General features: G+C 35.6%; 1 protein-coding gene across 14 annotated transcripts in view; it reads left to right on the top strand.

Annotated features, from left to right (window-relative positions):
* Nucleotides 1-14,637, top strand: part of PTPN4 (protein tyrosine phosphatase non-receptor type 4) — a 201,600-nt gene that overhangs the window by 154,574 nt on the left and 32,389 nt on the right. For all 14 annotated transcript variants that reach the window (XR_013762604.1, XM_079132171.1, XM_079132168.1 and 11 more), the window contains 2 exons: nucleotides 3,194-3,277; nucleotides 3,372-3,428. Coding sequence is in view for 13 of the 14 variants with exons in the window: in XM_079132171.1 (XP_078988297.1) it covers nucleotides 3,194-3,277; nucleotides 3,372-3,428 (141 nt within the window). In the remaining variant the exon portion in view is untranslated. The remainder of the gene's footprint in view (nucleotides 1-3,193; nucleotides 3,278-3,371; nucleotides 3,429-14,637) is intronic.

Raw genomic sequence — 14,637 nt, 5'->3', positions numbered from 1 at the left:
TCTGAAATTATTTCTTTTGTACTGTAGTATATTTTAATTGTAAATTTTATTATAGTACTTTTTCATCATATTTTTTAGTCATAAATTATCTGCATTTGTGAAATACCTGTTACTTTAGAAATTTTCTTTTTTTCCCCAGGCATAGAGGTGTACATCTATAATCCCAAAGCCTCAGGAGTCCAAGGCAGGAGAATTATGAATTCTAGGCTAGCCTGGGCAATTTAAAGAGACCCTGTCTCAAAATAAAAAAGAATGGGGGCCAGGCATGGCAGCACATGCCTGTAATCCCAGTGATTTAGGAGACTAAGGCAGAAGGAGCCTCAGCAATTTAGTGAGATCCTGTCCCAAAATAAAAAGGGCTAGGGAGGTGCCTCAGTGGTTTAGTGCCCCTGGGTTCAATCCCTGCTCCCCCCACCCAAAAAAAAAAAAAAAAAAGACAGGGTATGTAGCTCGGCAGTAAAGTACCCCTGAGTTTATTCCCTGGTGCAAAAAAAAACAGTGGGGGGAAAGAAAGAAAATTTCTTTTTCTTTGTGGGTTAATGCAAAACATTTAATGTGAATAATCCATTAAGTACTACTAATTTTACTATATAATTACTTAGTGTGGAAACTTATTCTTTTCATCTTTTGAAATTGAGTACAGGTTCTTGGAATACATAATCACTCTCTAGTTTACAAAATAATTTATGAATTATTTTAGTGCTTTTGCCTTAGAGAATATGTTTTTACCACAATAAAGTGGCGAGTTGTTAGAATCCCCTGGTTTAAGAATTTTCATTGCTATTTCAAGTAGATTTAAATAAACTATACGTGAGATTGTCAGTATACTTTAAGGATATACTGTGCTCCTGGGGAAATTTAAAAACAGATAAAAATTGATATGTTTCAAGAAACTTAAAGAAACATCAAGGAATGGAATAAGATGTAAAGCAGGGAAGGTCCACAGCAGATATTGGCATGTATGCCAAAAGCCTGTAGTGGCCACTACACTTACTGCTTTCATATTTCTTCACCCATACAAAGCCTCTCACATTATCTGAAGTTGAAATTGAAAGGAAACTATTCTCTTATTCCATACTTACTGCTCCAATACCAGGGATATAAAAAAATAAAATAAAATCCTTACAAAAATAAAGAAGCCTAGTACTTCCCAAGTGGTCAATTGTGTATCATTTGTGCATTCATTGAACTCTTGCAGAGTGCTGGGCATTTTGATGGTAGGATGTATGCAAGGACAAATAAAACATGGTCCCTACTGTGACATAATTTACTTTTTTTCTTTTTTTTTTTTTCGTACCAGGGATTGAGCCCAGGGGCACTTAACCACTGAACTACATCCCTAGCCCCTTTTTAAAATTTTTAAATTTAGAGGCAGGATCTCACTGAGTTGCTTAGGGACTCAATAATTTGCTGAGGCTGGCTTTGAACTTGATGCTAAATAGTAATAATTCAAATATATAGCATATTAGATAGTATAAATGCTAAAGAGGAAAAATAAAACAGGAAGGGGATTTAGGGAATTTCCAGAAGTATTACAATTTTAGGTAGTGTGAGCTAGGAATGAAATTTGTGATAAGCTATGTAAATATCTAGGAGAATAGCAGGTATAATGACAGATGTCTTAGTCCATTTTCTGTTGTCATAACTGAATATCACAGACTGGGTAATTTATAAAGGACAGGTTTATTTAATCTGTGGGTCTAGAGATTGGAAAATTTAAGGACATGGTACTGGCATCTGGTGAGGATTTCTTGCTGCATTGTAACATAACAGCATCACATGGCAAGATAGAGCAATTGTGCTAGCTCATGTCTCTTTATCTTATAAAGCCACTGATGCCATAATGGGGGCTTCACCATCATGATCTCTTTCAATCCTAATTTTCTCTCAAAGGTCTCACCTTTAAGTACCATTAAGATAAGAATTTGGGAATTTAGTTGCCAGCACATGAACTTTAGGGAGACACGTTCAAACCATAGCAACAGGAGTATGACTCATAGTCAAGGGATACCAAGGAAGTCAGTGTGGCTAAGAAAAAGTAGTAAATGAGGAGACAAGCCAGATTCTAAAAGATTTCTATTATAAGGATTTTTTTGTTTGAACCATGAGCGAGCTAGGAAGTAAATGGACATATCTGAGAGAAGTAACGATGTCACATAAATTTTTACAGTATCACTTTGGCTGTATTGCAAATAGACTGAAAGCAGGTCAGAAGAAGAGGTACTGGTTGTGAAGCATTGCAATATTCCCATCTGGTAATGGTGATTTGGACCAAGGTGGTAGGAATACAGGGAATGAGAGATGACTGTATTCTGGATGTATTTTTAAGACATGATATGCTGATGGATTAGATGTGGAGTACTACAGAAAGAAACCAAAGATAATCCAATGTTTTTAGCCTGAACAGCTAGAAAAGATGAAGTTTGGATTTATTGAGATGTGAAAGACTGCAGATAAAGCAGGTACAGTCAGAATATTAGGAGCTCAGTTTAGAACATGTTAAGTTTGAAATGTTTATTATGAATCTGTTTGGAAATGAGGACAATTGGATATGTGATTCTGGACTTGAAGTGAAAGGCCTGAGCCAGAGTTATAATATTGGCATGTAGATGGCATTTAAAACCACAAAATAGAGAAATCACCAAGAAAGTTCATGTAGCTATCTAAATAAGAGATTCTAGATACCCAGCCTTCCATCCTCCAGTTTTTTAAAATGAGGAAACTGAGGCGGGGGTGGGGGGGAACACAGCGAAGGAGACAGAAAATGCACATACAAAGGTAGAAGGGAAAGTGGACAAGTGACCAAATTTATCAAATGTCACAGTCCATATCAGGTAAGGTAAGGACTGAGAATTGAATACTAAATTCAGCAATGTGAAAATCTTTGATGTCCTTAATTAACAGTTGTGGTGGAGTGGTGGGAGACGTAGGATGGGATAAGAGGAAAGAGAGAAAGGAATTTCTTTCAGTTTGCCAGTGTTGTTACTAATTTAGTGGCAAGAAGGCATGAGAGAATATAACAGCGCGTTATTAGTCAAAGAAATTTACTTTCCTAAACTAACATTTTGATTAGAATTATGATTCTTTACATATTGTAGATAATAAAAGCAGATGAAAAGTATGTTTTATGTATGTCTGTAGGATAGACTATAAATGCAGAAATTTATATATTGTTCATTTTTGTCTTTTCAAGCCTAATGGTGGTATTCCACATGATAATCTTGTTCTAATCAGGATGAAACCTGATGAAAATGGAAGGTTTGGATTCAATGTAAAAGTAAGCTGAAATTTATATTGTATTCAGTTTTTTACATTAAGTTGTCTTTATTTTGATAATATCTGACTAATTCTTGCCTTGTTTTCTTTTCAAGGGAGGGTATGATCAGAAGATGCCTATAATTGTGTCCCGAGTAGCACCAGGAACACCTGTGAGTTTTCCAAATTTTCCAAGTAAATGTACTTGCCATGCAGGTTGGCATGCCTGACTGGAGGCTGAAGCAGGAGGATCACAAGTATTAGGCCAACCTCAGCAACTGGGGGAGACCCTGTCTGAATACTAAAAAAAAAAAAAAAAAGAAAAAAAAGAAACAATGGGGATGTTGTTAGCAATAAAGCACTTATGTCTCTCTCACTACCACCAAAAAAAGTGTACTTATTTTATCATTTTTATTAGAGGAAGAAATTTAATCTTTTTTCTTAATTTATGAAGTATTGCTGGCTGAATTTCCTAAATTGCTGGATATTTAGTTTTTATTTCTTCTTTGTCTTATAAAGAAACTATTTATGACTTTCAGTGCTTCCAAAGTATTAACAGGTTCTATCAACACAACCTCCTTAAACAACAAAATGTAGATGGAAGTATAATTTCATGGGGCTTTTTGTTTGCCTGTTTGTTTTTTCATTTAGAATAGTTGAAGCACATTATATATTATGTTTTAAAAAATACTTTACATGGAAATGATACTATTAAGAACAACTTTAAACTTTTTGTTATTGTTTGCAGTGTTAGGGCTAGAACCTAGAACCTTACACACGTTAGGCAAGCTACTCTGCCACTGAGCTACATCCTCAGCCCTTAAAACTTTTTAATATGAACACCTTTTAAAAAGTAGAGAAAACATCATGTATACCTGTGCCCATTAATAATGAATTCCCTATTACTAGTCATTCAGCTTGAACAATCCCACGAACTTTCTGTTCAACATAGGACAGTTCTTAATTATGGATGTGTTGCCTTTATTTCAATATCGTGTAACAAATACTCCTTTCAAATTCCCATTTCTTTCTTTTTCTACTCTGCTTAGTTTTATTTTTCTTAGCTGAATGGGCTCCAAGCACCCTTATCTCCTCTTTCTCTGCCCTGTGAAAAGAATTAACCAGTAACCGGAGAGAGATGCCAGCCTTTTGTTACTTTGAAGCAGTCTCAAACTTATTTGAAAATCATAGGGGGGATCGGTCAAGGATGTCATGATAATGGTTTTTAAGGACTTTGTTGGTTACAAATAATGGGGTACTTATGGAATACCTCTGACATATACAAACACAGAATTTTGTAGGACAAAAATGAAGTTAGACCTCTATATGGAGTTTGAAAAACATCAAGACTGCTTCTCATCTGTTTCTTTTTATGTGTTTGTTCCATTCTCTTTCAGTGCAAATTTGTACCCTGAATCAGCTTCATCTTTCAAGCCACACCAGATAAGACACAAAGTAAAAACAGTACACTAGTAGCAGTTTCAAGCCAAGTTCTATAATACCACCATTACCACCTATGTCTGTCTGTCTCTCTCTCTCTCTCTCTTTCTCTCTCTCTCTCGCTCTCTCGATTTCTATCTCTATCTCTATCAGTTGTCACTCCTAAATCTCTACTTAGTAGAAATTGCACGGCTATGTACCACTACTCTACTCCTCAGTCCTCAGTGGTAGGCACGACTACTGATAACCTCCAGTTTTGTGTATTACCAGCTCAGTAACCCAGAGTGACTAAACGTGTCTAATTTGTAAACCCTTAAGAAGTAAATCCTTAATCAGTGAAACTTGGATCAGATATCCTTGTTTGAAAAAACTCAGTTATTCAGAGATGAATATGAAGGATGGGTGAAGTAGCCCCAAATTATTTAATCTATATTTAAAAGGAAATGTTTATGTGTTTGAGATTATGGATGAGGAAATAAATGTTTGCTGAATTCTCATCTGTCATGTAGAAAGTTAATAGATAACATGTAAAACACAAAAAAGGAAATGCTATTTAGAGACAGAGGGACAAAAAGATGTAAGTAAAATACTGAAATTTGTTGCCTCTAGAGACAGGAAAATAAATGATAAGGAAAAACACAAGAAATGGTTTCTAATTTTTTTGGTACTGGGTATTGAACCCCAGGGACATTTAACCACTCAGCCATATCCCCAACCCTTTTTTATATTTTATTAGACACAGTCTCGCTGAGTTGCTTAGGGCCTCACTAAGTTGCTGGGGCTGGCTTTGAACTTGTAATCCTCCTACCTCAGCACCCTAAGAAACTGGGATTACAGAAGAAATGGTTTCTTAATAATCTTATAGACATAGTCAGCTCTTTAAATTGTGATTTATAACTTTCCAAAAATAAAAATTTTTAATTTTAAAAATGATATCTTTTGATCTGATAATTTGACTTTTAGGAATTGTCTCTAGTGAAATAATTGAACTACAGAACAAAATAATACACAATTAATGTTCATTATGGGTTAGGGTTGTGGCTCAATGGTAGAGTGCTTGCCTGGCACACATGAGGCACTGGGTTCAATTCTCAGCACCACATAAAAGAATAAATAAAGATATGTGCATCTACAGCTAAAAATAATTTTTTTAAAAAAAGAATGTTCATTATGATATGAAATTGAAAAAATCAAAATGTCATTAAAATTAATGAAATTATGCATTGCCTTACTCCTATTGAAATGATGATGTCTCTATGTAAATACAGAAATATATCCAAAAAATGATCTTACTGAAAATTACATTATAATTCCACATACATGTTTGACCTCAGTGTTTAAAAATGTAAATTGTGTATATCGAAAAAGTCTAGAAACTTGCCAAAAGTGTTACAGTATTTGAACTGGATAATGGAATTACTGGAATTTTTACTCTTTATTCTTTTTTTAATAATTCAAAACATGATGAATATGTTTTGCTCATACCATTAGAAAAGATAGTATACTTTATAAAGTCTAAGATGTTCAGGGAACATTCTATAGTTAGATTGACTTCAACATAATTGTGACTCCAAATTCTCTTAAGCTATGCAAATTATTGGTAATTTTTCCCTTCAGTCACATAGAACTATGTTTCATAAATAATGACTAAACTTAAAACAAATTAGAGTTTTGTCATTTTTATGTATGTACATGCACACCTATATGCATGCACATACACACTTTTTTTGGCAGCATGGGGCATTGAACCATAATTGCTCTACCACTGAGCTACATCCTCAGCCCTTTTTATTTTAAGACAGGGTCATGACAGATTGCCCATTCTGACTTCAGACTTGCAGTTCTCCTGCCTCAGCCTCCAGAGTAGCCAGTATTACAGGCATGTGCCACAGGCTCGTTTTTATATTATTTTATTAATTTCAAGACCACCACAGTCTTCAAATTGGAAACCACATTCTTACGTGACTGGTGTTATGTCTATTGCCCGTTTCATTCTAGGACAGTGGAATAGGTTGCCAAGAGACCAAGGAAAACACTCGAGATGTGATAAGAGATACAGAATTTATTAATAAATGCTTATGCGGGAGGTTCATTGGCAATGGGCTGGTCAGGTTCTTTTCCAGAAAGACCAGTGGTGATGAGCTGGACAAGTGCATATCTGCTGCATGTAGTGCTGCCAGTACCTCAACAGAAAGTTGTTTTTCTTACCTCTCCACATTTTGTCCCTGGGCAGTACTTCTCTCTCCAAGGTGCTCTGATCTGTATCAGTTACCACAGGAGGGAATTTTATAGGTTTAGTTACAGAAACAGAATCAGCTTAGCTTGCTTTGTCTCATTGTATGGCCAGCTTTGTCTCATTGTATGGCCAGTGTACCAAGGAGCAGCTGTCCTGGCATGCATGCAAAAAAAAAAAGGTGTTTCTACAGATAATGCTAACTTGTCCTGATTCCCAGCATACATTAGAGAGAGCCAAGTGTCCTTCAAGATAATATGTATCTGGACATTCTGGCCTGGACCCACTTTCATTCATTGTTCCATTTAGTCTACTTGGGTAGGTTTTTGGGAACATAAAAGGACATTCAGGGACATTGTGTTTTACCATCCCCCTTTTCTTTAAAGGTGACACAGGGGAAAACAGAATTTCAAGTATTTTGATGTTATTTTCTATTTTGGACACCTCTGAAATGGATAATTTCCAATAAAAATCATGTTTCTTCGTTCTAGTCTGATGATCTTTTAGTGGCTATTAAGCCAACAAAATTCATTTCAATATGTTCTTTATCTAAATTTTCAAAATCAGAATAAAATAGAAATAAGAATTTATTTCTGAAAAAAGGCAGGTTAAGTGTGTTTCCTTCAGTGATAATAGGTACAGTAAGAGAGACTTAACAGCTATCTCTAACAAATCATCTGTTTTTGTTTTATCAGCTACACCATCCACAAAGTAATGTAAAGATGGCTCACTCTTCTACCATTAACTCCCACTCCATCTCACTTCAGGTATCCCAAAGACATGTACAAAAACGTGGAACCAAATTGATATGCAGAAGCATCACATATCTAGTGCAAAGAATATATGAATATCTGTCTTCTACTTTACTACAGAAGTAGAGAGAAAAAAACCAACTGGAGAAAATGAACATGACCTTAGTTTTTTGATTATTTTTGTTTTGCATGCTAGGCAGGCATTCTACCACTGAGCTATGTCCCCAGCCCACCTTAAATTTTAATACTTCAGATTTTAAAACTTTCACATTTTTAGCTTCACAACAATTCTGTGAAATAATCAGAGCAAATATCTTTCCTGTTTTCATAATCTTAGGTATCTAAGATCACATATTTTATAAGCAATAAATGAAGAATTTTGACTTTTTTGGGGGGGGGGGCATTCTAGCAATTGAACCCCAGGCCTCATGCATGCCAGGCAGGTGCTCCACCACTGAGTTACATCCCAAGCCCCAACTTTGGCTTATAATTAGAACAAATTAATGGGACAACCTTTTTGGATTTTATAGAATTTGTGTTTATAGTGAATTCTGAGTAGTTGTGTTTGTTTTTTGTTTTTGTTTTTGTTTTCTTGGGGGGTGGGTACCAGAGATTGAATCCCAGTGGGGCTTAACCTCCAAACCACATCCCCAGCCCTTTTTATATTTTATTTAGAGACAGGATCACACTGACTTGCTTAGGTTCTTCCTAAGTTGTTGAGGCTGGCTTTGAACTCATGATCCTCCTGCCTTAGCCTCCCAAGATGCAGGGATTACAGGCATGCATCACTGCACCCGGCTTTGCTTTCATTCCCCTTTTTTTTTTTTTTTTTCAATGTTTTTTTTATTTTTTTAATTTTTTATTTCATAATTTATTTTATTTGTTTTTACTTTTTATTTGTTAGTTTTTTTTTTTTAAGGACTACATTTTCATTCATTGTACACAAATGGGGTACGTCATTTCGTTTCTACGGTTGTACATGATATAGATGCATACCATTCATGTAATCATACATGTACATAGGGTAATGATGTCTGTCTCATTCCACCATTTTTCATACCCTCCTTCCTCTCATTTCCTTCTACGTATTCTAAAGTTCCCCCATTCTTCTCTCATTCCCCACCCCCAACCCCCATTATATATCATCCTCCACTTATCAGGGAAAACATTTGGCCTTTGGTTTTTTGGGCTTGGCTTATTTCACTTAGCATGATATTCTCCAATTCCATCCATTTATTTGTAAATGCCATAGTATTATTCTTCTTTATGGCTGAATAGTATTCCATTGTGTATGTATACCAGAGTTTTTTTATCCATTCATCTGTTGAAGGGCATCTAGGTTGGTTCCACAATCTAGCTATTGTAAACTGAGCTGCTATAAACATTGATGTGGCTGTGTTACTGTAGTTTGCTGATTTTAAGTCCTTTGGGTATAAACCGAGGAGTAGGATAACTGAGTCAAAATGTAGGTCCATTCCAAGTTTTCTGAGGATTCTCCACGCTGCTTTCCAGAGTGGCTGCACCAATTTGCAACTCCACCAGCAATGTAAAAGTGTGCCTTTTCCCCCACATCCATGCCAACATCTATTATCGTTTGTGTTCTTGATAATAGCCATTCTAATTGGAGTAAGATGAAATCTTAGAGTTGTTTTAATTTGCATTTCTCTTAATTACTGGAGACGTTGAACACTTTTTCATATACTTATTCATTGCCTGTGTGTCTTCTTCTGTAAAGTGTCTGTCCAGTTCCTTGGCCCATTTATTGATTGGGTTCTTTGTATTCTTGGTGTTAAGTTTTGTAAGTCCTTTATAAATTTTGGAGGTAAGTGCTCTATCTGAAGTGCATGTGGAAAAGATTTTGTCCCACTCTGTAGGCTCTCTCTTTACATTCTTGATTGTATCCTTTGCTGAGAAAAAAAGCTTTTTAGTTCGAGTCCATCCCATTTATTGATTCTTGCTTTGATATCATGTGCTTTGGGAGTCTTGTTGAGGAAGTCTGATCCTAAGCCAACATGATAAAGATGGCACCTACTTTGTCTTCTATAAGGTACAGGGTCTGTGGTCTAATTCCTGTGTCTTTGATCCATTTTGAGTTGATTTTTGTGCAGGGTGAGAGATAGAGGTTTAATTTCATTTTATTGCATATGGATTCTCAGTTTTCCCAGCACCATTTGATGAAGAGGCTATCTTTTCTCCATTGTATGTTTTTGGCTCCTTTGTCTAGTATGAGGTGACTATTTATGTGGTTTTGTCTCTGTATCCTCTCTTCTGTACCATTTGTCTGCCTATCTATTTTGGTGCCAATACCATGCTGTTTTTCTTACTATTGCTCTGTAATATAATTTAATGTCTGGTATTGTGATACCTCCTGTTTCATTTTTTCTGCTCAGGATTGTTTTGGTTATTCAAGGTCTCTCGTTCTTCCAGATGAAGTTCATTATTGCTTTCTCTATTTCTTTGAGGAATATCATTGGGATTTTAATTGGAATTGCATTGAATCTGTATAGCGCCTTTGGTAGAATGGCCATTTTGACAATGTTAATTCTGCCTATCCAGGAACATGGGAGATCTTTCCATCTTCGAAGTCGTCTTCAATTTTTTTCTTTAATGTTCTGTAGTTTCTATTGCAGAGTTCTTTCACCTCTTTCGTTAGATTAATTCCTAAGTTTTTTTTTTTTTTTTTTTTTGAGGCTACTGTGAATGGAATGGTTTTCCTAATTTCTCATTCAGAGGATTCATCACTTATGAATAGAAATGCATTCGATTTACACGTATTGATTTTATATCCTGCTACTTTGCTGAACTAATTTGTTCTAGAAGTTTTCTAGTGGAGTTTTTTGGATCTTCTAAATAAAGGATCGTGACATCAGCAAATATTGACAGCTTTAGTTCTTCTTTTCCTGTTTATATCCCTTTAATTTCTTTGATCTGTCTAATTGCTCTGGCAAGTGTTTCAAGGACCATGTCAAGTAGAAGTGGTGAAAGAGGGCATCCCTGTCTTGTTCTAGTTTTTAGAGGGAATTCTTTCAGTTTTTCTCCGTTAAGAATGATGTTGGCTGTGGGCTTAGCATAGATACCCTTTGCAATGTTGAGGTATGTTCCTACTATTCCTACTTTTTCTAGTGTTTTAAGTATGAAGGGGTGCTGTATTTTATCAAATGCTTTCTCAGCATCTATTGAAATAATCATGTGATTCTTAACTTTAAGTCTATTGATGTGATGAATTACATTTATTGATTTCCGGATGTTGAACCAACCTTGCATCCCTGGGATAAACCCCACTTGATCATGGTGCACTATCATTTTAATATATTTTTGTATGCAATTTGCCAGTATTTTTTATTTTTACATCTATGTTCATCAGGGATATTGGTCTAAAGTTTTCTTTCCTTGATGAGTCTTTTTCTGATTTTGGTATCAGAGTGATACTAGCCTCATAGAATGAATTTGGAAGAGTTTCCTTTGCTGGAATACTTTGAAAAACTGATACTTTAAGGGTGTTGTAGAATTCGGCTGAGAATCCATCTGGTCCTGGGCTTTTCTTGGATGGTAAGCTTTTGATGACTTACTCTATCTCGGTGCTTGAAATTGATGTGTTTAGATTGTGTACGTCTTCCTGGTTCAGTTTGGGAGAATCATATGTCTCTAAAAATTTGTCAATGTCTTTGATATTTTCTATTTTGTTGGAGTATAGATTTTCAAAGTAGCTTCTAATTATGTTATGTATTTCAATGGTGTCTGTCATGATCTTTACTTTTTCATCACGAATTCTAGTAATTTGAGTTTTCTCTCTCCTTTTCGTTAGTTGGCTAGGGGTTTATCAATTTTATTTTCTTTTTCAAAGAACCAGCTTTTTGTTTTGTCAATGTTTTGAATTGTTTCTCTTGTTTCAATTTCATTGATTTCAGCTCTGATTTTAATTATTTCCTCTCTTCTACTATTTTTGATCTTGATCTGTTCTTCTTTTTCTAGGGCTTTGAGATGTAATGTTAGGTTATTTAGTTGTTGACTTTTTGTTTTTTTAATGTATGAGCTCAATGCAATGAACTTAGTACTGATTTCACAGTGACCCAGAGATTTTGATATGTTGTGTCATTGTTCTCATTTACCTCTAAGAATTATTTTATTTCTTGCCTGATGTCTTCTGTTATCATTACTTCATTCAATAGCATATTATTTAGTCTCCAGGTATATGAGTATTTTTGTTTGTTATTTTAACAAATCATTCATTTCTAATTGTATTTCATTATGGTCTGATAGGATACAGGGTAGGATCTCTATATTTTTATATTTACTAATGGCTTTTTTTGTGGCATAGCATATAGTCTCTTTTGGAGAAAGATCCACGAGCTGCTGAGAAGAAAGTATATTTGCTTGATGATGGATGAAATACTCTGTAAATGTCCATTAAGTCTATATCATCGATTGTATTATTTGGTTCTATAGTTTCTTTGTTCAGTTTTTGTTTGGAGGATCTATCCAGTGGCGAGAGCGATGTGTTAAAGTCCCCCACTATTATTGTGTTTTGGTTTATTTGATTCTTAAAATTGAGAAGGGTTTGTTTGATATACATAGATGATCCATTGTTTGGGGCATAAATATTTAAAATTGTTATATCTTGCTGTTTTATGCTTCCCTTAAGCAGTACGAAATGTCCTTCTTTACCCCTTCTGACTAACTTAGGTTTGAAGTTCACTTTATCTGATATGAGGATGGAGACCCCTGCTTTTTTACTGGGTCCATGTGCATGGTATGTTTTTCCCCATCCTTTCACCTTTAGTCTGTGTATGTCTTTTTCTATGAGATGAATCTCTTGAAGGCAGCATATTGTTGCATCTTTTTTTTAAATTCAACCTGCCAATCTATGTCTTTTTTCTTTTTTTTTTTATTGTAAACAAATGGGATACATGTTGTTCCTCTGTTTGTACATGGAGTAAAGGCGTACCATTTGTGTAATCATAAGTTTACATAGGGTGATGTTGTTTGATTCATTCTGTTATTTTTTCCCTTCCCCCCACCCCTCCCACCCCAGTCTATGTCTTTTGATTATTGCGTTTAGGCCATTGACATTTTTGGTTATTATTGAGATATGATTTGTATTCCTGGTCATTTTGGCTTATTTTTGGTTCTTTACTTGTCCTTCGATTGACTTTTCCTTTAGGGTAGTTCCTCCCTATGCTGACTTGTATTTTTGCTTTTCACTTCCTCCTCATGAAATACTTTGCTAAGAATTTCTGTAGTGCGTGCTTTGTATTTGTAAATTCTTTTAACTTTCATTTATTGTGGAAAGATTTTATTTCATTGTCAAATCTGAAGGTTAGTTTTGCTGGGTATAGGATTCTTGGTTGACATCTGTGTTCTTTCAGAGCTTGAAATATATTGTTCCAGGTCCTTCTTGCTTTTAGGGTCTGGGCTGAGAAATCTACTGATATCTGTATTGGTTTCCCCTTATATGTAATCTGACACTTTTCTGTTGCAGCCTTTAAAAGCCTATCTTCATTTTGTATGTGAGGTATTTTCATTATAATGTGTCTTGTTGTGGATCTGTTGTAATTTTGTTCACCTGGTGTTCTGTTAGCCTCTTGTATTTGACTTGCCATTTCATTTTTCAGATTTGGGAAATTTTCTGATATTATTTCATTGAACAGGTTTTTCATGCCTTTGGTTTGTATCTCTGTGCCTTCCTCAATCCCAGTAATTCTAAATTCAGTCTTCTCATGATATCCCAGAATTCTTGGAGGTTTGGTTTATGACTGCTTAACTTCTCAGTTTGTTCGACTTTATTTTCAAGATTAAATATTTTGTCTTCATTGTCTGAGATTCTGTCTTCCACGAGGTCTATTCTTTTGGTGATGCTTTCTATTGAGTTTTTAATTTGGTTTATTGTTTCTTTCATTTCAAGTATTTCTGTTTGTTTGTTTTTTTTTTTTTTTTTTTTTTTTCCAGAATCTCTGTCTCTTTATTGGAGTGTTCTTTTGCTTCCTGCATTTGCTCTTTTAGCTATTTACTGGAATGGTCATGCATCTTGGTTTGTTAGGGACACTTTCTTTCCCTGTTTTTTCATATTGTTTCTATATATTCCTCTCTAGCAGTGAAGATCAGAGATACTGAAGCCCCACCCCCCACCCCCCGCAGGCTTATTGTGACTCTGCAGTTTTCCACTACCTCTCTTTTGAAGGGGAGATCAATACCAGTAGCACCCAATACAGAGAAAAAGCAGCCCTGAACTAGATAGCCCCTTTAAACACTAACATTATTATAATAAGCAGGATGAATTTGATTATTATTTACAGTATGTCTAGTGGTGAATGAAGATGATGGGGAAGGGTGTAGGATGTGAGTAAATAGAGGTACCTGTCAAAGGGCCTCCAGTCTCCTGTAGATGTCTCAGGAAGGGAGCTGCCCCTCCAGTGATGGTGGTCACGCCCTCAGGAATAGTTCAAAATGCCTGCACCAGCCTCCAAAGAAAACGAGGAGCCACATCAAGGGTGCACTGAGTCAGCACGGTGGCAGCAGCGTCCCTCAGCAGTATGGGGGGCATGCGGGCAGGCTCAGCACCAGTCTGTCTCTGGTGGGGGGTGGGCTAAGCACCGTCATCCGACCTCGGAGGGGCCAGCGGGCTCCTGCTTCATTTCGTAATGCCTTTCTCACAGGAGGTTTCCTTTTTTATTAAAATATGCCTCATTATTTCCTTTTCTACCCAGTCTGTTATCCTTTATGCTTGACTCTCATGTTTTTATTGCTGTGTTCCCAGAACATACTCTTCATATTTTTGTTTCTGTTTCTCTTAGCTCTTTTACTTTAATTACTCGCTTGTTTTCTCAATAAAGTACAATTAATCCTTACTTTGCACAGTAGTGCAGGACCATAAAAATGATAGTGTTTGTAGAGTCGTTTATACTTTTATATTTTTTGCCTAAACATTCAAATCCCTATTTCTTACAAAAGTATAAAGAA

Source organism: Sciurus vulgaris (assembly GCF_902686455.1).
Source record: "Sciurus vulgaris genome assembly, chromosome: 3".
NCBI lineage: Eukaryota > Metazoa > Chordata > Mammalia > Rodentia > Sciuridae > Sciurus > Sciurus vulgaris.
Note: the sequence above shows the minus strand (reverse complement) of the source record. Positions and strands in the feature narration are given on the sequence as shown.